Source organism: Triturus cristatus, chromosome 6 (assembly GCF_964204655.1).
Source record: "Triturus cristatus chromosome 6, aTriCri1.1, whole genome shotgun sequence".
Classification (NCBI taxonomy): domain Eukaryota; kingdom Metazoa; phylum Chordata; class Amphibia; order Caudata; family Salamandridae; genus Triturus; species Triturus cristatus.
The window spans coordinates 1039224135-1039250571 of NC_140589.1; the positions used below are offsets into that span (position 1 = coordinate 1039224135).

The 26437-nt window shown below is 42.7% G+C and overlaps 1 protein-coding gene across 6 annotated transcripts in view; it reads right to left on the reverse strand.

Moving 5' to 3' along the window:
- LAMA2 (laminin subunit alpha 2) overlaps positions 1–26437 on the reverse strand; it is a 3129796-nt gene that overhangs the window by 2766190 nt on the left and 337169 nt on the right. For all 6 annotated transcript variants that reach the window (XM_085611831.1, XM_085611827.1, XM_085611830.1 and 3 more), the window contains exon 2: positions 23136–23306. In XM_085611831.1, the coding sequence (XP_085467957.1) occupies positions 23136–23306 (171 nt within the window). The remainder of the gene's footprint in view (positions 1–23135; positions 23307–26437) is intronic.

Sequence of the window (26437 nt, forward strand, 5' to 3'; positions counted from 1 at the left end):
TGTGATAACCCTGTACCCAACCCAATGCAGGCGGCCGACCAACACTGTGCACAACCTATAGCCTGCAAATTGGCCATTGGCCGCAGGCAAAGTACATGATCAGAGCATTCACTTTAAAAAAATGTGTTTGGTACCACAGTCATAGTAGCTCAGTACCACAGGGGTAGCTCACTGAGTACTGCGAGTAACAGGCACAGGTGCCACAGTACACGGAACCTGAAATATATATATTTTTTTATTTGATCTAAATGGTTGGTCCCTTGGGCCACCAATCACATGGCCCTGGTGTTCAGGGTACACCTAGCCCTGCCCCCTTATGAGGCCTTTGATTTGTTTTGTTTAGGACTCCGGGACTGAGTCCCTGAATCTTGTAAATTCTGCCACAGTATATTCTCTATGTTGCGGCCAGGAAATGCAGATCTGTGCGTCCAATTTGAATGGGACAATCAGACTATATCTGGACACCAATGGTACATATAGTATATCTATGCTGTAAATGTGTGAGGACTCTTTAGTACCTACTTTGTTTTCTAAAAGATCTAGAGGTTTATACAATAATGTGACAGGGCAGTAGCTTGGATGATGCCATCAGTGATGCCATCAATGATATCATCAGTGATGTCATTTGAAATGTCAAACTTGATACCATCAATGAGTGATGTAATGTGAAAGGTCATAAGCGGTGCATAACAGATGTGCAACTTATAGATAGGTTTCTGAACTATAACTCCAGAATGTCAGTGGTTTTCTGATTTTTAAACATTGTGTGTGACTTCATCACCTAATTATAATGTAACTTTAATCTTTGTTTTTTACAGTGAATTTCTTGTTTTTTTTACATTTCAGCTAAGATCTTATTGCCATATCTAACTGTAATGTCACATTAACCTTTGTACTTTTTTCCAATCAATATGTACCCCAGTCTTGTAATGACTGCTACAACATAGTGCTCAGGTTGTGGCCAGCAGATTAGGGTTGACTGGTTCCCTTTAAAGTGGCAAATAAGAGCATATCTGGGCCCCAACAGTCCAGATATACCTATGGTTTAACCCCATCATGACAACCCTGAGTACCTCTTTAAATGCAAATGTCTCAAATCAGCTGAATGGATTTACACCAAATCACAAAAGCACACTTTTTGAGCAAAAAGCTAAGTTTGGTGCAATTCCGTTCAGTTGTTTTTCTCTGTAGCTGCAACAAAAGTTCCACTGGGGGTTAACATGTGAAAGGAATGTTTTGAGAGTCACTTTTTTCTTGACCACACTTGAAGAAGCACCCTGGAAGTATCTATCTATCTATCTATCTATCTATCTATCTATCTATCTATCTATCTATCTATCTATCTATCTATCTATCTATCTATCTATCTATCTATCTATCTATCTATCTATCTATCTATCTATCTATCTATCTATCTATCTATCTATCTATCTATCTATCTATCTATCTATCTATCTATCTATCTATCTCTAACTCTATCTATACACACACACACTTGTTGTTTTGTGTATTCAGAGACAAAGATCATGCAAACTTTATTCCCATACCCTAATAGCAAATGCATAACAATTTTGTGTGTTATTCATGTATTACCATATTACATGATGGATTTAGGAGATCTTGTTTAGGAGGTCTTGCTAAAGTCCCCAGACTCAAATGCACTCTGATGGTAGTGCAGTCTGGTATTATGGAAAGCTGAGGAGATTTATTATATGACAAGAGAGAAAAATAGAAATTGTAGAGAGGAACCAATATTAGTTAATTAAATAAATAGAGTTACTGTTCTCAATACCAGTTTCCTCCTAATATTTCTCTGTAATAGGAATTATATTTAGCATTGTCTATAGCACTCAGTGGAACTCTGTTACAATTTCAATTAATCATTTAGGATTTTTCCTGGTGATTGCCTAATCAAATAAACATGCATTTCAATTGCTTAACGTTAAATATAACAGGGTGTGTCAGAAGTAACAAAAACAGCTTTAAAATTCTCAAAGATTTTGAGAGCCTGTGTTTATTATCTGTGCTATGCTATTATCACAGTTAATCATCATCTCAAGAAATGCATTTGTGCTAGCTTACAAGACAATTCCAAAATTGTATGAAGAATCGAATTCTGAACCAAACTACTGTTGTGTCATTTGTGTGAACACTTGCTTACTATGAAAGGTGTCTGAGATGAGCTTAATGATTGAACTGAAATCATGAATGCATGGCTATGTAGGAGGGAGAAAAGACACAGGATACCAATAGATACCCTTTATTACCTACTGGCGGTCACCAGTAGGTAGTTATAGTTTGGACCTAGTTTCCATAGAAACAGTGTTTTTTGATTTGCCAATAACTTTGACGCCGTTTGACAAATCTTCACAACATTTTCCAAACTAATGGGTCAGTCACGTCAGCTGCTGTCTTGAAAATTTCAGAGTGATCCGAGTGGGGGCCAAAAAAAAAAGGAGGACCCCAAAATGCTTTTTCTCCATGTTAATTTCCATAGGAAACCTTTGACATGGTTACAGCCCGAACTGCTGAACAGAATTACGCCAAATGTGGAAAAAAAGGTAGCTCTTGGTCCAGAAAGCCCTCTTTTTGTTAAATGGTGTAAATCTGTTCAGTAGTTCCTGAGAAATCTAAGTTTTCTCAGATATACAACTGTGGCTGCGGTGGATCAGTGTGCCTTAGATCTGATTGGCAGCCAACACTTCAAACCAGGAAGTGTTGGCAGCCATCTTGCTACTAGGTTGAACGAGTCGCAAGCAAAAACGTAAAAAAAAAAAAAGGAAACGGGGCATGGTAGAAATAACCTGACCCCCTAGGTCTGTTGAGGGTGTTCCACAGGGACCCCCACACGGACATCACATAGCATTGTTTCATTTGAATTTTTGGCTGGAGGTGCAAGGGATCTGTAAATCCGGAAAGCTATTTAAAAAAACCAAAGTGTGGGCTTCCACGCTTCATTTAATCAGGTGGGGCAGGTCATGCAGCAATTACAAATAATAATGCGGTGGCCTGCGCAGGCCCCCACAACCACAGGGACCACCACCTCCCTGGGGCTAATTGACAGACATGTGGGGGGCCACACAGCCCCCACGCCGCCCCAGGCACTGCCAACTCCCTGGGGCTAAACACCAAATAAATGCGGGGGCATGAGCGCCCTTGCAGCCCTGGGGACCACCACCAACCTGGGGCAATATTTAAAATAATGCATGGGGGCTCCAGCCCCCCCACACCGCCACCTCCCTGGGGCTCAAATACTAAAATGCAGGGGGACCACGGTGCCCCCCGCAGCCCCGGGGACCGCCACATACCCCGGGCTATATGTAAAAAATAATGTGTGGCGGGGCTCCAGCCCCCCTCCCCCAAGTAGTGCCGGGGACTTCCACCTCCCCGTCGGGCCCCCGGCCCCTGGGACCACCCCCTCCCCAGGGCTATAAAGAAGATGGAAGAGGGGCCGCTTAGCCCCCCTCCAGGAGCCCTCCATGGCCCTTGGGACCGCCACCCCCCAGGGCCACCTCCAGCAATGTCCCGGGATGCCTGCCCCGGGACATTGCAGTTCATGGAAGCGAGAGCAGTAAAAATGCTCTTGCTTGCATCAAGTGAAGCAGAATTGTTTTGGGGCAGAGGGAGCTGCATGTTTGCAGTTCCCTCTGTCCAAAAGCAATCCTGGCTCCCGCAGGAGGTGGGGAGCCAACAGGGACTGCGGGGGCCTTGAGGCTCCCCGCGGTCCCCAACAAGAGGTCATGCCCCAGGATATGGGGTCCCCGGGGCAATACCTTTTGTGAATAAGTAGACCCCATCCAAATTTGAAGCTGATATATCTTCAATGGCTTGAAACCAGTCCAGTCTTGCACCATTGATACATCTGGTACCGATTTGGTATTTGGAAGGGGCACCAACACAATGTGTCCGTTACTAGTGCTGAATTAGTATCTATCCACAATGCCATTTTTTAAGTCAACATAGCTTTACTGACTCCTAAAATGTAATTGGTACATAGTCAAAAACGTCTTTGCAGTGGCATACTCTGAATTGGAGTCCTGGTGATATCAGTGGCACAAAGCTATTGTTTACCTCTGTGGCTGTTTTAAAAGGACCTGGCACATTTCTCAGCACAAGGCACATTATACCATATAGCCTTCTTTGCCACCGCAATATCTGTTTCATCTGAACAACAGTGCTTAATTTTACAGATCCAAAGAGCTACAAGATTTTGGATGTGTTTATTAATCGTGTCATTTTATATGTAGATGAAGATGTTAACTGCACATGTCTCAAATTCTATATAACTTTGTAAAGCTCATGTTCATTTCTCCTATGTTAGTTGAATTTTTAGGCCTGCAATGTTTTTTCCCTGGAAGCTCTTGCATTAGGAATTAATAGTTGAATTTCATATACATGTTAGATTCTGTTCTTTCTCACATTTGTGTTGCAGTTGGAAGAAGCATCCTTGTTAGTTAGAATAATCTCTTTGTTTTAGCAGTTAGGCAAGGAGAGATGAGGATACACTGGGAGCTAATGCCGATAAGAAGTACTATTGTATTTTCTCACTGAAGAGGGCCTGAGAAGCAAGGTCATTGTGTTCCGTCCTGTAGAATGTCACCTATGAGAACAAGGCCTGATCGAATGGCGTGGCCCGAAAGGAATCATGGGAGGACACCTGTGATATTGGACTAATGCAAATAGGGAAGGAGCCCCACTTCTTCCCTGCCTTTGGAGAGAGAGCCTCTTAGAGCGAGCTCTGTCTCAGTACCTTCATGCTACCTGACCCACTAAAGTGGAGAGACTTCTAAGGAAGGCTCCACATCCTGACACCTTAACCTATCCTGCCCCGAAGATTGCTCAATTAGGGATGTCATGTTAGCATTAGAGTAGGGATAGATTCATTCTTTATTTTCATCAACTTTCAATGCAGGGGAACCTAAATTCCTGTTCTTTGATCTTTTGTATCCTGATTCTTGAATTAATTGTTTACTGCATGCTGAACTGCCTTAAACTTATTTGTAGATTTGGCTTTGTACCGGTTCCAATGTATTTCTACACCCTCATCTTGAGGGGTCTGTACGTACAGGTGTTTTTGGCATTATAATAAATTAGCTAAGTTTATTTAGAAGTCTATGATTATTATGGGCCGAGAGAACTGTAACTGAATTGATTGACACTGTTAACGATTTCTCTCCCCTCCACGCTCTCATGCTGGGAAAATGTACCATTGACTTGAGTTTCTTGAGCAGATCTAGAGAATACAGGTCTGACTCCTTCAGTTCCCTTGAAAATGTCCAACCCTGATTTGGAAGATACTGAACTGATGAACTAATATGTTTATTATTGTAAATACTTGTTTACTAGTTTTGCAAAATGGGATCTACAATATAGTGTACTCCAATCATTTTGTAGCTTCGCATTTCATGCTCTATAATTACCGCCACACACATATATTAGACACATGGATTTGCAGTAAATTATGTGCAGTTCTGCTTATTACGACCTGCATACTATCCAATACCTATTTATATACATTACAATATCAGATGCGCAAAATAGACTACATTGCTTTGTGTTGCTAAACATATATAATCTGCTATATTATAACATTTTTTTTCTTGATCACCACTAACACGTCTTCCTTCTAAATGAAAGTGTCAAAGGAATGTCTAAATCTGAACATTGTAAAACAACAAAAGATCTATATTTGCCTTGATAGTAACATGCTAGAATATATATGCCATAAAACCTTTGCCAGGTCTTATCAGTGCATGACAGGACGCTGTGCGTTTGATTACATTGGGCAAGTTTTCCTTCCAATTAAATGAGACAAAGGACAGTCCGACTTTAGGCAATTCAACACAGTGTTGCATTTCACTTTTTAGTTATATCAACTGTATGGATAATTTACAAGTATCCTTATGTTAAGATACCACTACTGGTAAAGATACTTATGTGAGTAATTGTTTTAATGTGTCCTCCGACCCCCATCACCACCAGTTGCAAATTTTCAGTGCTGAGATGACAGAATAGAGCAGAAAAGGCTGAGCATCAATGTTGAAAGGTTAAAAATAAGGGAGAACAATGGGAGAACTGGGGAGCAGAGAGCAAAAAACTGCAGTGAGAAGCTTCAGGAGTGATTTAAGAGAGGCCTCAGCAATTAAAAGTATCTTATGGGGGCACAATAAAAGTTTAGGAATCAATTTTCCTAAGGTGCCTTGATACAGGTGCTTCCCAAGTCACTACAACCCTGCTCTCCCTCCAACCAAACCCACTTTTTAGAAACAATTTCAGAAATCAAGCATGCTGAATATGGCAAGTAAATGCACATTTCTTTGACGTCTCCATTGAAAAAAAAAGTTTCTTAATATGTAGGCCAATTCTACACAGCTTTTGTCTCTGACTGAAAGATGTTATCAGTTTGGAACACTCATTAGGGGTTTGAAATCAGAATATCGTAGTCACATGCTTGTCCGAAATATAGTTCACAAAAATGTCACCCCATTGTAGTTAATAATAAAATATCTACCCATATTAATACGGTATTTTGTAAATTATGCTTAAGACATGATATTTATGTCAGACAATACTTTTTATAGATGATTTTCTGAATTAAACATTCTTTATGTGGAAATGAATAGCAATGCTTCATAAGCGCTTGCAAGACAAAGACAGTTTTGTCCTTTAGGTAAATGTACTCCACTCCGTTCCATGACCAAAAAGCCAGAGACAGTTTCAGAGAGATTTCTAAAGGGCCACTTAGTACTTGGCGAGGTCACCTATCCAGGGGTATTGTTTTGCAATTAATTTTGTATTGACGGGATCCTTAAGCTGAATATACAGGAGACCATATCTCCATTTCACAGTGGATCGTAGACAGTGGATCGTAGACTCTATTCTTGGAATTAAAGTTTGAGGAGAAGACCAGGTTGTTTCAGAACAACTTGAGTTGAGTGATTTCAGACCAAAGTAGTGAATCATTTCTTGTACAGTAGAAATCAATTATTTGCTTGTTATTCAACTTGCCTTTTCCCCCTCACTATTAAGCGACTGAGAATGATAACTTGCCACTTTGGTAAGGGGTAAATCTCAAAGGTTTCGTGAACCCAGATGGGAAGATATGGGACTGGACTGGTGTATGTTCGAATACAGGTGGGATAAGAGGGCTATGTAAACTTTATAAGTTTGGACTGAGGAATGGGCTTTATGAGAAGAGTTCACTGTGCCACCACAAGCATCTTTAATTGTAGTTATTTGAAAAAGAGATAACAACGGTGTCTCCCTTCAGTGGATCTGAGTTTGAGCTGGGGCATCAGGTTGTGAAATTGATTAGGTGGGTATTAGAAGATTGATTTATGAACTGCTCAATAGCCAAAACTGATAACTTTGAAATTAATCCTTTTATAGTGCCATATTACTTAAACTTAGTAGGTTTTCGTATGTCCGTTCCCACCATTTTTGCCCTCCTATCAGCAGAAGTTGTGCCACATTGATTTTCTTTGTTTTCTACACCTTTGAAAATACTTTATGAAGTAAGGCCCAGGGCATTACCTCAGAGATTGATTAGAGGTTGAATGAGAGACTTACTTCATGTAAATGTCATACGCCAGAGAACATTCAGTGGTAAAACACTTGACCAAATTAGGTTTTATTTTTAGAAAGGAGAGACAATGGTAGAGAAACTGTATGTAGATTGCTGCATTAGGCAGGGTGAATGGACCAAAGGATGAGACTGTCAGAAATATTCTCAATTACTTCGAAGGATTGGAGTATGAAAAATATGTTTCAATAACCTTTGCTTTAAAGGGGTAGTGCTATTTGCCAATCATGGAAACCTTTAATGAATAAATGTGTTCGCTGATGTACATGATGAGAATCTAGGTACAGAATATTTAGACATAAGAAGTATTTACTATGCAAATCAGTTTGGCCTCCTAATTTTTAATGCATAGGCACCTGGACACCTAGCCTGCCACTTGCCGGTGACCTCCAGTTTCTGCTTGTTCCAGACAGATCCGGTGACACCACCGCTGCCTAGGTTTTCCCGCTGGGGTTTTTCTGCCTGGGTTTTCTTCCTGCTAACAGTAGCCCCACCCAACCGAAGGACATACATAATACAGGCTGCAACGCGATCGCACAGCAGATGCATGAAGCGAGCATTCTAATGGTGCACTAATAACAAGCCTGTCTACGCTCGTCCACACCTGGACCACGCTCATCGCCATGACCCCAGGCGCTCCCGCCCCTCTAAAGATACACCATCGCCGAGTCTGTACCCTCAGCACCGGATGCCACAACAAACACTGCCACCGCACCAGTCCACACTTCACCGTTGGACCTTTCACCTGTGCCCACGAATATGTGATGTTACAACGCAATCAAAATGATCGCAGTATGTAACATCGAAGTTTTTACAACGCAAGTCGTTACACCGACTTGCGCTGGAGGGTGCTGGACTTAGGAGTAGTAAGATTCACTATTCCAACACCAGTCCATAGGTTATAGCGCCCTCCAGTGCAAGTCGATGTAACGCTTTCGTTGTAATGGCAGCGTTCTAAATGCATCGTGGTGTAATTACCGCGATGTAAAGCATGTTTCCCATGCCCACTGCCGCCACAACTGACACCACCTGAACAAAAACACCAAATCGTATGCGCCCTTCTCAGCACATGCTCACTGTGCAAGAATTCTATCGAATTATGGAACCTCATTGCCACCCTCATACTCATCATCGTCTTCCTTACAAGACCTGGCTCAACCCCACATCCACCCCAGATATTGCCACAGCGGGCCCCAACAGATATAAAATCACTCACTAGGACTGTACCAACAAGCCGGGAGGAAAAACAGCCATCATACACAAAGAGGCCATATAGTGCCCCACTGACAGCACCACCACCCCTATAGAGCATCACAACTTCAAATTCCACATGGATGACAAGACAACCATCAGAGGCTCCTTCGCATACCAACCCTGTGGCCTGCTCTCCATCTTCTGCAACACCATTGCAGACTTCATTGTGCCACTAGCCTTAGACTCCAAGGACTAGATCTTCCTTAGAGACCTACATTTTCACATTGATGACCCTAACGACAACACTGCACACCTCCTCAACAGTATGAGCAGCCTCAGATTGACCCAGAGCATCCACGACCCTACAGACACCACAGGACACATGCTGAACCCCATTTTTATCTCCAGCAACTGCATCAGATACAGCCATGTCACAGAACTCACATTGATCGATCACTCCATCGGGGGCTCTTTCGTAAACTGACACTGGAAGGCGAGAGGCTGTGAGTTGTCCTGGAGGACCTGCGTTGCAGCGCTCGGTGTGGCCGAGCATCGTGGGGTCTACCACCGCCGGAACTACACTACCCATAATCCTGCGAGGGGCACTTCCGCCCACAGCGCGCCCGGAGGCGCTGAAAAGCCGCGAGGCTTCCCCCGCGTCGCGGGACGCGCGCTGACAGCGCCGGGCTGAGCCCGGGCAGAGGGCGGGCCGTCTGTGGCAGGAGGAGGCAGGGCTGGGCCCAGTCCATAACATCATACAATGGGTAAGCGTAAAAATGTGTCAAATATGGATGGAGGAAAAAATCTAACGTGCCAAGGAAATCTGACTCCATATTATCGTATTTGTCTTCGGCTGTGGGAGCCTTGTCTCAAGAAATTGCCAACGCGGAACATGAACTGGGTATTGTAACCCCTTCTATAGACTCCTCACTGATTACCACTGACCCTCCTAATACTCATCACGTGCCGCTGGTCCCTGAGATAGTGGTTGTACCCCATAAGACCAGTACGGCAGAGGTTTCTGTCCCACCTGTTGTATCCACTGAGGTGAATCACACGTTACAGCCTATCAGTAAGCCAAGGGCGATCCCCAAAAGTAAGAAGAAGAAGGTTGTGGGCGCGCAAACCACTGCTTCTCAATCCCAGGATAACAATGTGGAGGACTATTTAGAAAAACTTTTTATTGACCGTATAGAACCCTTACTTATGGATGTTGCGAAGGACTTTGTGGACACATTGAATACTTGCCTAGCGAGTCTATTGAAGAAGTGTACACTTATAGAATCTGTGGCTAACAAACTTGCGCAGATTAAGGAGCCTTATATGGTCTCCGGGGAGGTTCTGGAAAATAAAGTTATTGCACCAGCAAGTCAGGTTAGCGTTATGTCAACCAACAGAGATGTAACCTCAAAGACTCTAGTGTCAAGGGATCTTGGTTCATCAGTTACCCATATGGATCCCGTTTACTCTATTCCTGGTCTCCCAAACAATTTATTAAAATCCAAGCCCCCCTTGGTAAGCCTTTCACCCTCAGGTTCTCAATTGTCCATAAACCTGCCACCGGAAGCTGCGCCCCTTGTGGGAGTCTTCATAGGAGTTCCCCCACTTAGCCCGGGAGAAGCAGAACACACGACAGATTTAATACATAAGGCAAAACGATGGTGTTTGGAGCGTTCCAGTGGTGTGTTGAATATTTCAGACAGATTAATTATGGCAAGACGGGTGGGGTGGATCGGTAAATCCACCAAATATATACAGGGGGATTGCGTCATTGTTAATTTTAATGCCGTTGATTTGGCCGACAGATTGTTCTGGGATGGTTCCCCAATTTTGGACCAAGGTTGCATGAGGCCAGTTCCGCTGGGATTTTTTTATCCTCCCCCTATTATATAACATCCCCCTTTTCTATCTCAGCAGGCTTTGCATCTAACAGACAAGGTGGTTAGGGCTCATAACTTATTGCCAGGACCGAGTGGTTTGATCCAAAATAGTCACTCACGCCTTGCTCAGGGAGGTCAAAATGTGCTTATTACTAGTCCCTCATTGAGGCCCATACAAACGGTGCTTGCGGATCGGAGGCTGGTGACGACTAACCGTTTCTCCCCCCTCTCAGATATCGAGGAACTTGATTGACGGTTACCTTTAGCATTAGTACCAGAATTAAAGGGTACCCCTAAGACTGATACATCACCCCGCTGTAAATTTGTTTCCTGGAATATAACTGGCACTAGAGCAAAAAGATCAGATCCATCGTGGGTAGACTTTGTCACTAAACATGACATTATAGCCCTGCAGGAGTCGTGGGATTCCTCCCCCACGTTCTGGATGGATGGTTACATCAGCTTTGTTGTGCCAGCAATCACTAGCAGCATGGGGAGAGCTAAAGGAGGCCTTATTTCTCTTTTTTCACTTTCACTGAAAGGTGATTTTAAATTGATTAAGTCGGGTTCTCCAAACCTCTTAATTGTGGAATGGGCAGTTTCTACATCCCACAAGCTGTTACTGATTAATTTTTACAACGCTTGGGATAGGGAACGTGGTACTGACCATATTACCCTTTTGGAAAACCTTTTGGATAGTTTCAGTCTCAATAATGATACTCAGTTCGATCTAATTTTAATGGGCGATTTTAATATACATCCTTGTGGTGATTCCTGTTTATTTGAGGAATTTGAGGGTCCACCAGGCTTCCTGGCTCCCCACTTCGAACATACTAAAGCAGGGGAGGCTCTTGAAGTTTTGCTGGCCAATTTTAATATGATGGAATTTGTGAACACAGAGGGGGGAGATCGCACATGTACATATAAGGGGCATGACCACGGCTCAATAATTGATTACATATTTTTGACCCCGGGTATCTTACATAGGGCTGTGACCTATAGAGTAATTAGCTCCCCCTATAGTGATCACAACCCGGTGTTACTTGAGTTAATCTGGAGTGATCTTAAGGCCAATGGTGCGATACCACTGGGAGGGGAAAATGCCCTGTTACCTAAGGACCAAGGTAGAAGACTCAAGTGGGCAAAGGTTGTCCCGGAAAAAATTTTTGACAATCTTTTTCCTAAAATTGAGGCTAATGTAGCCATCTGCCAGGACCCAGCAGCTGCTAATGTAGACAAGATGGGGGCCTTCGAAAGCATATGTGCCCAAATATCCCTTGATTTGTCAACCACATCACATAGGCATGGTACCAATCATTGTAAATGGTTTGATCCAAACTGTTCTAAAGCTCATAGGGCTTTAAAGAAGGCACTTTTAACTACCCCAAGAGACAGGGTCCTTATTGCCAATCTCAGGAAGGAGTACAAGGCAACAACTACTAGTAGGAAGAATGCTATCAAACAAGAGGCATGGGAGAGTCTCCTTAATGTGGATGTTTTGCGTGACAGCAGTCACTTTTGGACCATTATTAACCACCCTTTTTTCTCTGAATCCGAGATCACGGTCATGGACAATGTAATCTGTGACTCAGATTGGTTGCTCCACTTTCAGGGAGTTTATGGAAATACAGTCTCTGTTTCGACTCAAAATCCCATAGTGGCTGTTGCGCGTGCCCCCCTTGTTTTCACTTGTACTGAGGTGGAGAATGCAATTCTAGAGTCCTCGAGAAATAAAGCTCCGGGTCCCGATGGAGTGCCCGCAGACCTGTACTCCCACTTCCCGAAATTTGGGCTAGGATCCTAACAAACATCTTTTGCGCTGCAAATGGTAACACCCTTCCTTCTACCTGGGTCACTTCAATTATAGTGCCGATCTTTAAGAAGGGGCAGAGAGATGACCCGGGGTGTTACAGACCCATCTCTTTGCTTGACTCGGCGATTAAGATATTGGGCAGAGTCTTACTGAAAAGGTTGAGGGAAAATATTGAACATAGGGGGGGGTCTTGCAAATATCCAGTATGGCTTCAGAGAAAAAAGAGGCACTGTTGACCAATGCCTAAATCTCCATCTGCTGATCTCAAAGTACACGGTGGCCAAGGAGGGGTCCTTATTTTTGGCCTTTATGGACCTCTCCTCTGCTTTTGACATGGTCAACAGGTCCAAGCTCTGGGGTATTTTACTGGAGTTTGGTGTTGATCCAGCTCTTGTTCATTTCATGGCTTCTCTTCATCAGGAGCTGTTTGCAGTGGTTAGGGTTTCTAGGGAGGGCAGGTGCACAAACCGTTTCAAGTCCGAGAGGGGGGTCCGCCAAGGTTGCATCTTGGCCCCCCTCCTTTTCACCATTTATATTAATGGACTTGGAAACAGTCTAGTGAATGTGGGGACGGACGTCCCGCGTGTGGGAGATATACTGATACCAGCACTCCTATACGCGGACGACGCAGTTTTATTAGCACGAACGGGAGTTGGGCTCCAAAGATTTTTGGATCAATTCGAGGCGTTCATGGGCCAGCTAGACTTAAAAATGAATGCCAAAAAATCACATACGATGGTGGTAGGCAAATGTAGAGGCAGGAAAAAATCCAAGACCTTTTTCTGCGAAGGGGAGCTGGTCTCTAGAGTCACGGTCTTCCCTTATCTGGGCATCCTTTTTGACGATAAGGGATCTTGGGGCCCCCAGATTAAGGCGAAGAGCGTGTCCATGGCTCGCTCTTCTTCAGCCCTCATGGGCTTCTCAAGGAGATTAGGGTCTCGGCCCATGGAGGCCCTTCTGAAAATCTATAACACTAAGTGCCTATCGATCGCCTCTTACGGTGCACCCTTGTGGGGCTATGCTCATGTGGACAGGATCCAAAGAGTGGAGAATGGTTTTATTAGACAACTTCTCTCTCTCCTTAAATCCTCCCCAACCTTCGCCTTACATTCGGAGGTGGGCTTGGATTATCTTACAGATAGGTTGAAACTGGCCCCCTTGATTCTTTGGTTAAAAACCTGGCTCAACCCAGAGTTAACACTAAACCATGCCATTTTGTCTGATGTCAGGGGTCTGGACCGAGCCCACAAAATTCCATGGATGTCCTACCTGGAAATAACTTTTTATCAACTAGGCCGTATAGACCTTTTTAAATCGCCAGCTTCTATCAAAAAGGAGGACGTGAAATGGATTAAAATTAAATTCATGGAGAGGGCCAGACTGGAGCGGGAGGTAAAGGAACTGGAGAAACCTGCGGTTAGGGCACATTATATGTTAACCTCTTCCCCCTCTTTGGAGCCTTACCTTAAAATTGTCACTAAACCTTTACATAGGTTTCTGTTGACTAAATTTAGGTTTAATTTGATTCACCAGCTCCTAGGTAGTCACCCCTCCTGGATAAAACCTGAATTAGGCCGTCCCTGTAGCTGCGATAAATTCTCGCAACAAGACACTTTACATTTTATCATGTTTTGTGAGATTTTCAGGGATATAAGGAAAAGTTACCTGGTTCCATTATTGAAAGAGGCTGGCTTCATACAGGTTAGGCCCGCTCTGGTCTACCTCCAGCACCTGGGGTCTACTTGTATCATTTTTTGCGTGGCTAGCTTTTTAGTGGCAGCTCTCAGGATTAAAAAGCAAACTCCCCTCAACGATATTAATGAAACATGTGAGGTTTTAAACAGTTTTTAAACAATCAAATAACTCGCCCAGAACTTTTTAGGGTTGTCCCGTTTTTATGTAAAATTGTAATTGAGTGTTTATATGTGTATTTTGTGATTGTAAATTTGTACTGTTGTTTTTTAATGTCTTTTATGAGTCTAACGATTCGAATAAAGAGTATTTGACTGACTGACTGACACTCCATCGTCCACTTCAGAATCTCAAACCTCCGCATAGCCACACTCAAGACGCCCAAGTCCCCTCACCAGAGGTGGAACAAAATCTCAGAGACCAGCTGGACAGACACCCTGAACACCTCCAACCCCGCTTCCGGCATCAACCTCGAACAGGGAGTGAAGAACTTCAACGTTTAGATCACCAACTGCATCAATAGCACCAATAGCATCATCCCCATCAAGAGCAACATCTTGAGAATATCCTTCAAAAAGGCCAGCTGATACACCCAACAATGCAGAAGAGTGAAACGAGACAGAAAAAAGCTGGAGAGGATATGGCGCACTAGCAAGGACACCTCAGACAGGGCAGCCTTTAAAACCTCCCTCAACCTCTATCACCGCCTGCTGAGGGCAACAAAGACATCAGCCCTAGCTGCAGGCATCCAAACCAGCCCCAGCAACACCAAGGACATTTTCAACATTGTTAAGGGATTCTCTAGCCTGGCTGCCAGCGAAAACAACATCACACCCTCCCAGGAGTTGTGCGACAACCTCGCTGGCTTCTTCTAGGACAAGATCGCAACCATATACAGAAACTTCAAACCCCAAACCACTCCTATGGACTTCCTTGACAGACACACCACCACCGCAACCAACATAAACCAAAGTTGACTTTTTAGATATTACAATAAAAGACTTAAACGGAGCTCTGGAGGTGGAGTTGTTTACCAAACCTATGGCCAAAAATACGCTCCTTCATTTTTCTAGATTTCACCCCAAATCCCAGAGGGATAGTATTCCCTTTAGTCAATTTCTCCGGCTTCGGAAAAATTGCTCTGATTTACAAGACTTTTATAAACATGCAGATGAGTTGAAACGCAAATTCAGAGATAGAGGTTATCCAAAGAAACTCTTATCTCATTCCCTCAAGCATGCTAGGTTTTATGACCGTGATGTGTTGGTCAACAAACCTGTAGCTAGAAAAGAACCACCTAACAAGGTGGTTTTTGTGAGCAAATTCTCTAATTTGAGTAATCAAATTAAAAATATTGTGAATAGAAACTGGCATATTCTGAATCATGAGGAAGAGGTGAAATTGGAAAGACCTTTGTATGCATTTAAGAAGAATAGTAATCTTAGGGATATTCTAATACATACATATCGTGAGGACAGTTTTGACACCCAGAGGACAATTGCCAACACTCCAGCTATTGGTAATGTTAGATGTGGAACCTGTAATGTCTGTCCCCAATGTATACAAAACAAAGAAATTACATATAATGGTTGCACAATTAGATCTAGAACTCTTAACAACTGCAGAAGTAAGAATGTTATTTATTTTCTCCGATGCCCCTGTGATTTGGGTTATGTAGGGGAAACAGGGAGAGAGGTGCGAGTTAGGTTACAAGAACATAGGTCGGCTATAAAAACAAAAAGACTCACTGCTCCTCTTGTGCCTCATTTTCTGTAATTTGGACACGGAGAAAATGATTTCCTCTGGTTTATCTTAGAAAAGGTGAAACTAGTTAGGAGAGGTGGGAATATCTTTGGTAAACGGAAAGCACGTAAACAATGGTATATTTCCCATCTCAATACTGTACACAAAGGGCTAAATTCAAGAGGGGAATGGGAACGCCTCTTAGTGGTAGGATAAGGGGTATGGCATTTGACCTTACTTATGGATATTGGTTCAGAAAAATGCTTTTACCTGGATAGAGGATTGGTCTCCCTTTCCTATATATAGTGATTAATAGATGCGATCAGTCCTGCAATCCCAGTCATTCCTGTGAAGAGATGTTTTGAGCACTTTTTGAGGCTGAGTATAAAAACAATGTGGCATGTTTGGTTAAGAACTCCCAAATAGAATTATATGCCTTATTTGTTCACAATAGGTGGTAGGATTTTCTTGGTAGTGCTTAGAAGCATATATGTGCTCTCTCATATTAAATCGGCGGTGAAGGCTGCTTTTTTATACACTAACATGGGTATCGCATGAATAGTGGTTTGGCAGTGCATGTACTGCACAACAGAAACAAAGTCTGTATTTACTAATGTACTATAACCTTCACTAGCGAAGCGGGCTTATTTTAAGTCCGTTATCTATCTCTCTTTATATATTTTTTGAGAGTGATTCGTCAAATAAAACAATATGGAGTGTCATAATGGACAGAGTTTCACATTATTTTTCGCCTTCTTTATTGTGTAAAGAACCTCTGTGTTCGATTTAAAAATTAATGAATAATTATAAAAAGAAATAGTTTCGATTGATGACCCCGGAGTATATCTAAATCTATATTCAAATAGCCTGTATTAGGGGTTGTCTATACCTTCAAGATGGCGGCCTATTTGTGGCTGTTCGTGTCTTGGCTCCATCTGGCGCCCATGCCCCGGAATGACTTGCACACTTCCGGTTCACTGGTGATTAGCCGGTTTGTATTTAAGGTCCATCGCCACTCCGATATTTGTTCTATCGAATCGGAAGAATTTACCACGTGGACCATCTCAGGCAGCATACAGGTATGTGTATGTGCAGGACGTTGAGCAGAACGAAAGATGCTGCGGCTGCTAGATAGATCTCTGAAGGGACTTTCTTTTTCGTTTCCTTTTCAGTGCAGTGACCGAACAGATCCCAGTTTTGGGACGCTCTTACGTCCATTATCCTTGCTGAAGAACTATAATACAAACACTTGAGGTAAATGGGGATTTATTGTTTATACTTCAGTTTTTCGGGCTATTAATCTTGATACCTACGTCCACATAAAATGACTAGTAGTTCGTTTTTTTGCATGCGTGGATAAGGCTATGTGACATAAAAACTGTAATCCCTGGCGTGTAATTGAGGAAACAGTAGAAATGTGTGGACAGTAGATATGTTAACCACCGCTTGCTTTAGAGAAAGGCAGTAGTAGAGTGTTTGCTACGTTATTATTATGATCCAAATAGGTCATTATAGGTTTAAATTCTTTTTTAGAGATCGATCTATTGACCACCTGTGGAGATTATTAATTAAATACAGTGACGGCCCAAACATACAAGAGATACCTGCACTGTGTACGTACTCAAGGTAAATATTGGCTTTACCAAATACTAATAACAAATTGGGCGAACTAATTTTGTAGGGACACTTTTCTATTCATGTTTTCCCCTTTGTTAATAGGCATCTGATTCATATCTGATAGGCATATGCTGATGACACCCAACTGTGGATCTCCTTTTCTAAGAACTGTGATGCTAACCTGAAGAAATTTAAGGAGGATCTTTTAGCAGTGGCGGATTGGATGGCTGGTAATTTTCTGCAGCTCAACGCCAGCAAATCCGAGATTATACTATTTGGGAAGGATCGGGAACTATGGTCCGAACAGTGCTGGCCTGAGCGTGTTAAACCTGCGCCCTCTCCCAAAAAAGTTGTAAAGAACCTTGGGATATGGTTCGATCAAGGTCTGACGTTTGAAGCGCAATCCAAGACTGTGGCTGTGGTGTGTTTTGGGCTTCTACGTAGCCTAAGACCCGTGATTGGCTTTTTCCCACCAAAGTGCGTCAAACCATAGTCCAGGCCCTAATTTTGTCTAGGCTGGACTATGGGAACGTACTCTATCTGGGCGCTAATAAGGAAAGTATTAAGCGTCTGCAGCGGGTTCAGAATACCGCTGCGCGAATGCTGGTAGGGCTTCCTAAGTCGAGCTCAGTGACTGCTTTGCTTCCTAAATTGCACTGGCTCCCTGTGGAAAAACGCGTCAAGTTTAAGGCTCAATGTGTGGCGCATAAAATCCTATTGGGTCAGGCCCCTCTGGGCCTGGCCAATTTACTTATGCCTTATACCCCACGACGCCTACTAAGATCGGCTGGCTGTGCCCTGGTCTGTACCCCTCGCGTCTTCAAAGCCAGAGCAGGTGGCCGCTCCTTTCGGAACTTGGCCGCCAAACTCTGGAACTCTTTACCGGTTTCTATTAGAACTTTTCAGAAGCACTTGGCCTTCCGTAAAGCTATAAAAATCTGGCTTTTTTCTGGTCCTGCTAAATCTTCATATATTTAGCGGTCTTCTTGCGACTGTCTCCTGGGTGTTGGTCTCGGTCAGGGCCGCGCTGGGACGCCCCGTTGCTGGGGCAGCCATGCGCACTACAAATCGGACTAATAATGATAATAATAATGAGGCAAATACCCATGAGGACCGCATTTGAATAGATGATTGACCCTTTTGGGCAGTTGATATAAGCCTTTAAGAGACATATACAAGGTAATTTAAAATAGCCTCTATATATTATAGATATACTATAGTCTCAATACTGGCCTATTGTAGCAATGTTATAGTATGCCATGTTTTGTTCATACAGACTTTTTATTGATTTTACGTGAAGCAGCGGCTTGGGTTCATATAAGAGGAATCCTGGCGAGACTTACAAGGAGACCGCTTTTCACATAACAATTGTGAGTTTAACAATACAAAGAATCACTGTCTGGCGAGTATAATTTGATATAAACTAGTAGTTCTGGTTCTGCTTAAATAATCTGGAATGTCCATGGACTATTGTAGCAAGAATTAGTATAGATGTTGAGTAAAAGAAAAGATATTTTTATGAGAGCACTAAGTTACTATTATCACTTCTAACTAGCTGCTAAAAACGATCTATGTGCGCTTTAATTATTCCCTGAGAGTGCTAAGTGATTTTTCACTAGCTGGTAAACACTACAAATACATACAAACTATGGAGTGTTCTGTATACATGTATGTTTGTCTCACAATCTTAATGTATGGGATGAGTTTTGGACATTAGTATGTATCAAATGTTATTTCAATGAAAGTATTTCGGTAGTCACTTAAATTACTATATTTTCTTTCCGATTTTTTTATATATAAATATATATATATATATTTGAATTGGGATCTTATGCAAAAATTCCTGAAGAAGGTGATAGCTGTGTATTAGTGCCCACCGAAACGCGTCGATGCTTTAATGAGAGGTAGTCATACAAAATCTATGATGAAAATGGTTTTGTGACATATACATTTGGATCATTATTCATTGTGGTTACAAATGAAGAATCTTTGATTTGGCGATTTCCTTGTTTTAATAGGATTAATTTGTCCTTCTTTTGCAAATGCATTGTGTTGTATGATCATTTATGTATTTTTGATTTTACTTGCCATTGGGCCCTGAAAACTTTTAATCAATATTTTATTTACTTTGTATAAATTCTGGATATTGTCAGTTTTTTATCAAATATCTGTGTAACATTTTATTTTTTGTGTTATATGTGACCATCTATGATTTTTTAATAAATTTGTGTAATTTTTTCTCTCATTGTTTCTTTGATTACATTCTTGATGTCCATTCTCACCCTATTATTGTGAGGTCTGTGTGGATTATTGGTTGGTGAAGTGTGTAGATCTAAAGGAGGTCTTCTTTTTGTGACTAAGGTCGTTTTTGGTGCCCCTCTCCTTTGGTCTAGGGGTCCCTCTCTCTTTGTTATAAACACCTGGAGAAGATCCAGCTACTTTACATCTCCCAATCCAGCTTCCGCAGCAATTGCAGCACTGAAACTGCACTGATCGTAGCCACCGACGACATCCGAACCCTTCTCGACTGAGGAGAAAAAGCAGCTCTGATCGTCCTCGAACTCTCAGCAGCCTGTGGCACCATATCCCATCGCACGTTGATTGAAATACATTGGCATCCAAGGGGACGCACTCAGATGGATTACATCCTTCCTCACCAGAAGAACCCAGAGGATCCACCTCCCACCTTTTACCTCCGGACCCAAGGAGATCGCCTACAGTGTCCCCCAGGACTCATCCCTCAGCCCCACGCTCTCACAGCATATATGATCGTGCTGGCCAACATAATCATATCGCACTGTCTCAACATAATTTCCTTTGTATATGACACCCTACTCATCCTCTCACTCACCGATGACCACCAGAACCAACTTCCACAGAATTCCGGATGGACCTCAAGACCTGGCTGTTAGAATAAGCCTTCGGGACCTGCAGTCACCTGGGTACCCTATTCAGTGATTAGCTGAGCTTTATAAATCCTGATTGATGGATTAATGAACCGCTGAGCCATCTTTTTAATAGTATTAGCAGGGAAAAGACAAAGGAGGAGTGTGCCCAGAGTGCCCTTTCCATTGTAAGGTAGTTCTGCATGTTGTCAGCATGTGTTTGAAACTTACGGCCGTGATCACTTATGAGAAAGGATTGATGGCACAGTTAGATACTGAAAATGGTGGGATAGAAATAAGCCTTGGATATGACGCGTGAAAATGTGGAAGGTCAGCAATCAGTATCACTCACTAAGATAGGTCTCACAGTAACTTTATGAAGTATAGTCAGTGCCAACTCATCCAAATAGGGTCTTGCATTCTACCATTATGAACACCAATGAAAGATCAAAAGCGCATTGTGTTGGCCCAGCCACCCTGTCTCAGTAACCAGGAGTAGGCCTGCAGCATTAACCAACATGTTGATTCTATGCAATGCCCCAGGAGATAACCAAAGCGGAGTGGTAACTCAGGTGTCTCTAATAAACTACCTATTAGAATTGATCTAACAACACTCAGGTGAAAAGTGTGCTTTACTATTCAGGTTGTGTAATCTACATCCTGCATTTTTAACCCTCTAGAAATACGTTGTCTTTTCATTTCGATGCATTTTTCATCTTTAATCAGAAGTATATATCAGATCTTAGAGTTGAGTGCACCACTTCTGCAATCCTCTTATGAAATGCAAGAACAAAAAATGACAAATCAGAGAAAAGATATGTGAACCAGTCACCTTTGACTAAAACATGGGTACTCACAAACATTTTCCCAGGGGCCAAAATGTTTGGTCTGTGATGTGACCGAGGGCCCCATTGAAGCCAGCAGGGTGGCAGCTGAGGGTGGAGGGGGAGGTAAGGTGGGTAGAGGGGAGGCGGAGCATGTACATCTAGTGGCTGAACTGCACAATATGAAAACAGAAAATCTGGATCAATCCCTGCTTCCCCACCCAATCAAATTGTGGGATCCTAGGTAGTTATTTTATTTAATCTTCCCTCATTTTTGCTTCATTATCACATATAATAGGCCCGCCAAATAAAAGTCTTCGGGATTTGCGCTGTACAACACCTTCTGTGTTTGATTTAATAAACTATAAGGTTGTTTCTGTATAATAGCAACCTAGGCTGGCCAAAGGGTTCACATAACAACTGATTTGCCTCTTAGTTCACTATGGGCATTGTTGTCAGGGTCGGTGGAAGCACGAATGTTTCTAAATTCATGTCACTTTTATAAAGCACTTCTCAATGCACTGATATAACCTGATGAACTAAGGTGAAACGGTTCTGCAGGTTAACGAAATACAGTTTAGAATGTATCATATTTCACACATTTGCTGCAAGATGCAATTAACATTTACATAACTGCTTGCCCCTTTTTTTAATATCTTTTTTAAAGTTTAATGGAACCAGTAAACAGCAGCCCAGTTGCTTCTGTGAACGAGGGGCCCCCATGTAAAGGTCAGGAGGGCCCGGCCGTTCTTTGAGTATCACTGGTAAAACAAAGTGCATTCTATGTTGTGTTGTGCTGTATTCTGTTGTCATATGCCATTCTAGACTGTGTTATAAAGTGCTGAGTCATGCTGCGTGATTATGGTGTAGAATGTTATGTTGAATTGTGTTTTTCTATAGAATGGTGTTATATTGTGTTAAGTTGTTCTGTGGTATCCTTTGGCGTCTTCAGTGTTTAACGTGTATATGAATAAGTCTAGAGGACAGGTGTATATTGTGATTGCCACGAATTTATGTACCTCTTTTGTGAATATGTATTTCTCTTTTTAACAGAGTTCTTATGATGCTGATTTAATTGTTTTTTTTTAATAATGAATTGTGTATATATCCTTTTATGGTGTTTTTAACAACCGAATAAAGAACTACTGAACTGAATAAGTGTAGGAACAAAAGATTTTCTTGAAAAATCCATGGTCAGTTCTAAGGGTTGCCAAATACCAAGACTGGCAGCACTTGATTCTAGCTCATTTCTCTTTCTTCTACCACCTTACATTATCTGTCTCTTAAACGCACTCAGGAATTTTCTTTTTCCATTCCTGCTGTCGACGTTTTTCTTTGTTACTCTTCCCCTTCTTTCTCCCATTTCGGCCTTTCTTGCTTCCAGAGTCTGATGATGCAAGGAATTAATTCCTTCTGCTGTATTCTGCTGGTATGTTGGATGTTATGTTATTCTTAGCCTATGACCCCGTGATAATTAATGTACAAAAAAAACGCAGTTCATTTAAAAACAACTGGCTGGTTTTTTTTTCTCTCAGTGGGATAGTAACAAGATTGGCAATTTAAGGGGTAACTGTACAACATTAATAATTTCCTAATCTCAAGTAAATATGTGACGTTGAAAGATTAGTCGTGCTAATTTGAAAAATAAGATATGTTTTGCTTTCATCCTTCGGGGATACTTTTCTTTAGGATTGAGACGCGTTTGTTAAACATTCCCATCAGCAAATTAAACAGTTCAGCATGACAAGGGGTGGCCGACCGATTGAAAGCACATTTGCGGTTGAGACGGATTCGCCGTATCCACATTCCTTCCAAGGATTCCTAGACAGGAAGAGTTCTAGACATAACAAGTAATGGGGAAAAAATGTAATTTAATTAAACGTTAGAGGAAACAAGTACACATACCGTTTGTGTTGGAACTGCGCTGGTCACAGACGCGACACTGGGTATTTTTCACGGGCCGCCCGGGCACGTGCTCCACCAGCTTGCAGTACGTCTGAGGCCCCTTTTCACCACATGTCGCGTTGCTCGAGATGAGGGCATTGGTGGCCAGATTTAACACCGCCGGGAATAGGCCTGCGAAAAACACAAATGCAGATAATCAGAACGACGTATTCGAATGCGTTTTTCTGCAATAATAAAGGGAGGAGACAAAAGGTTCCAAACTCAATCGATAAAAGCAAAATAGTTTTACTTTTATGATGAAATTTTTTATCGAATAAAGTATATGATTGATTGATTGAAATAGTTTACATTTCTTTACATCATTTAATTGAAAACACGGATTTTTGGCCTGCCTTTTAAAAGGTGCTTCTCGATTGCCTGTGTATATTCCACTCTCAAAGGGGCATCTCAAGGACATTGGGGGCTCTGGCCAAAACGAATTTTGGGGGCCCCTGTTCGGAACACGTTTTAATGTATGGTAAAACTCCAGCTCTGTCATGCTTTCTTTAGCCAGGTCACTGGCCATGCACAGGGATAGTGACCTGTGTTTTCTATATTGTAGAACAACAGTATCTCACTAATATTATTACTGCAAATAATCTCTGTGCCCCCCCCAACTCACAGCCTCCCATTTCTCATATGTGTTCATATGTGTGGTCCTGTTTCGAGCTAATAGAAACATGTTTATGGCTGTTGCATGAAACATAAACACAACGGGCCCGATTCATAGAACTAACTTAAGACAAAATCCTAAACTTACTACCATTTTCGTATTCACAGAAGGCACTTACTCATTTTGGTATTCACAGAAGACACTTACTCACTTCGGTATTCACAGAAGTTAGGAGTCCTAACTTTAGGACTCCTAAATGCCTTCTGTGAATACCAAAAGTCTTAAAATTAGGATTTTTCTCAGTTTAGGAGTCCTAAAGTCAGGACTCCTAACTTTACTACTACTAAATTGAGAAAAATCCTGATTTTAAGACTTTCGGTATTCACAGAAGGCATTTAGGAGTCCTAAAGTTAGGAGTCCTAACTATACTACTACTAAACTGAGAAAAATCCTAATTTTAAGACTTTCGGTATTCACAGAAGGCATTTAGGAGTCCTAAAGTTAGGACTCCTAACTTCTGTGAATACCGAAATGAGTAAGTGCCTTCTGTGAATACCAAAATGGTAGTAAGTTTAGGATTTGTCTTAAGTTAGTTCTGTGAATCGGGCCCAGTATTTCTCTAATAAATGTCTGTGATAGACTCTCATTCATCAGCCACATTAAAAATAAATTAAAGGAATTTAAAACCCTGTTTAAGAATTATTCACGGTCATCATGGCAAGACTCGCTCCAGAACCCTGCTGGAGCTATCAGGGCCCCCACTGAAAGGCTGAAAGGCTGGGGCCCTGGGCCAGAGCCCACTTTGCCCATGCCTTTAACGCCTCTGTACTCTCGTATGAAAATGGGATGTTTGTCAAATACAATCTAGGCTTGGTATTCCACCGAATGATGTAATATTACTCATCTATATATCTCACTTTAGGGGTACGGAACAAGCTTTTTGCAGGCCCATTCCCAGACTGTAAACGGAATGCTTTTTGCTACAGAATTAAAACGCTTTCCGTTTACAGGGTAGGTATATCCGCTAAGGCGGAGGAGCGTCGCCCCACTGCTCTCAGAACAGGAAAAATAAAATGATAATAATGTAGTTATTATCATTTTATTATTCATAGGTGCAGGGTTAGGTTAAGGCGGGGCGGGTCTGGTGGTACAGGGGGAGGATTGGTTTGTGCACACTAAGTGCACATGACTGCTTGGCCGGCCGTCTTGGACTGGCCAAACAGTCACGCGCGCTTAGCATGTTCCCCACCAGGCTGCATCGGGAACATGCCCAGGGTCCCTGTCCATGTCTCAGCGCCGAATCACGGTGCTCAGACCAATCACAACGCTGCATTGCTGTGTTGTGATTGGCTTAGGCGAGCCTGGAAGCCCGGGTACTTCCTGCTGCTTCCAGGCTCCAGGTCGAAATTACCGGAGGAGAGATGGCGACCGGCGGCTGTGAGGACGGAGGTAAGTGTTTTCTATTTTTTATACTTTGTACCCCCCACCTCGCCAACCCTGTTCCCTGCCAGCCACTGCTGCTTTCAGTCATACGACTACACCCATTTCTGGGATCTGAATGGATTGAGAACACTGGTAAAATTAGTGTGGGTTTAGGGGAAATTGTTTCCTTTGGAAAGCTTTAATTCTCTACATCCCTTGTCCTCGACTAAGTCATGAACAACATGAGGTAGGATCCGATCACAGACAGGAAATAAAGCAGGAAACGCTTGCTAACCCCACCCACCCTCCAGCTAAGGGCTATAATAATACGAGCCACACCTCATCACTTCCTAATTTGTGTCCTGTCTGTGAGAGGAATGGGGAACGTAGAGGTTTTTGCCTCCATCTTACAGTTATGCCACCTGTTTCCTTTCTTTGCCAGGCTTTGAGGGGCATCGGTGGCCTCTGTGGGACCAACTTGGTCTGGATGCAATTATGGCCTACTGCATCACCTGAGTACCAGCCAGGTGTGTTTTATAGGCCGCTGGGTTTACAATGGGTGAATTTCGGCAGCCGGCCGGTTAGGATCCTTCCTGTTTGGGATCTGGCATGCAAATAGGACTGCCAAGATTGTACGCTGGCCGCCAAGATTGTACGCTGTGTTTCGGCAGATGAATCCTGTGGGTTATTCCCATATGTACGTCCCCATTTCAAGAGTCCGGTGTTTGACATCGATGGCATCGGCCATGTGGATTGGCAAGCGGGACAGCCGAGTTCTATAGGTGAGTCTCGGTGGCCCCATGTAGTAGTTTGTGTACGATGAGCCACTGGGGGACTAGGTTTGAGCTGTGAATGCTAATTTGTTGCGACCATATGCACTGGTATCAGCCTGCTCTGCATTAAGCAGGGTCAGAGCATGTTTTGCGTGGCCATATGCTTGTTTCCGTTCTGCTCTGCCTGGAGTGGAGTAAGGGCTTGTTGCTGGGGCCCTAGGCACATGTCTCCACCCTGCTCTGCCTTGAGTGTTCTGCTCTGGGTTAATTGAAGTCCTATCTTGGAGCTCTGGCTTTCGACCTGGGGTAAACTGCACCAGTTACTTTGTAGGGGAAAGTAATAGCAGAGGCAAGTGCAGGCACACTCCAGCCACCTTTCTCTCTGTTACTTCTGCATTCCCAATTGTGCGCTGTGATTGTCACCATATTTGTGGGCCAGCTGTCAACCTCATGCG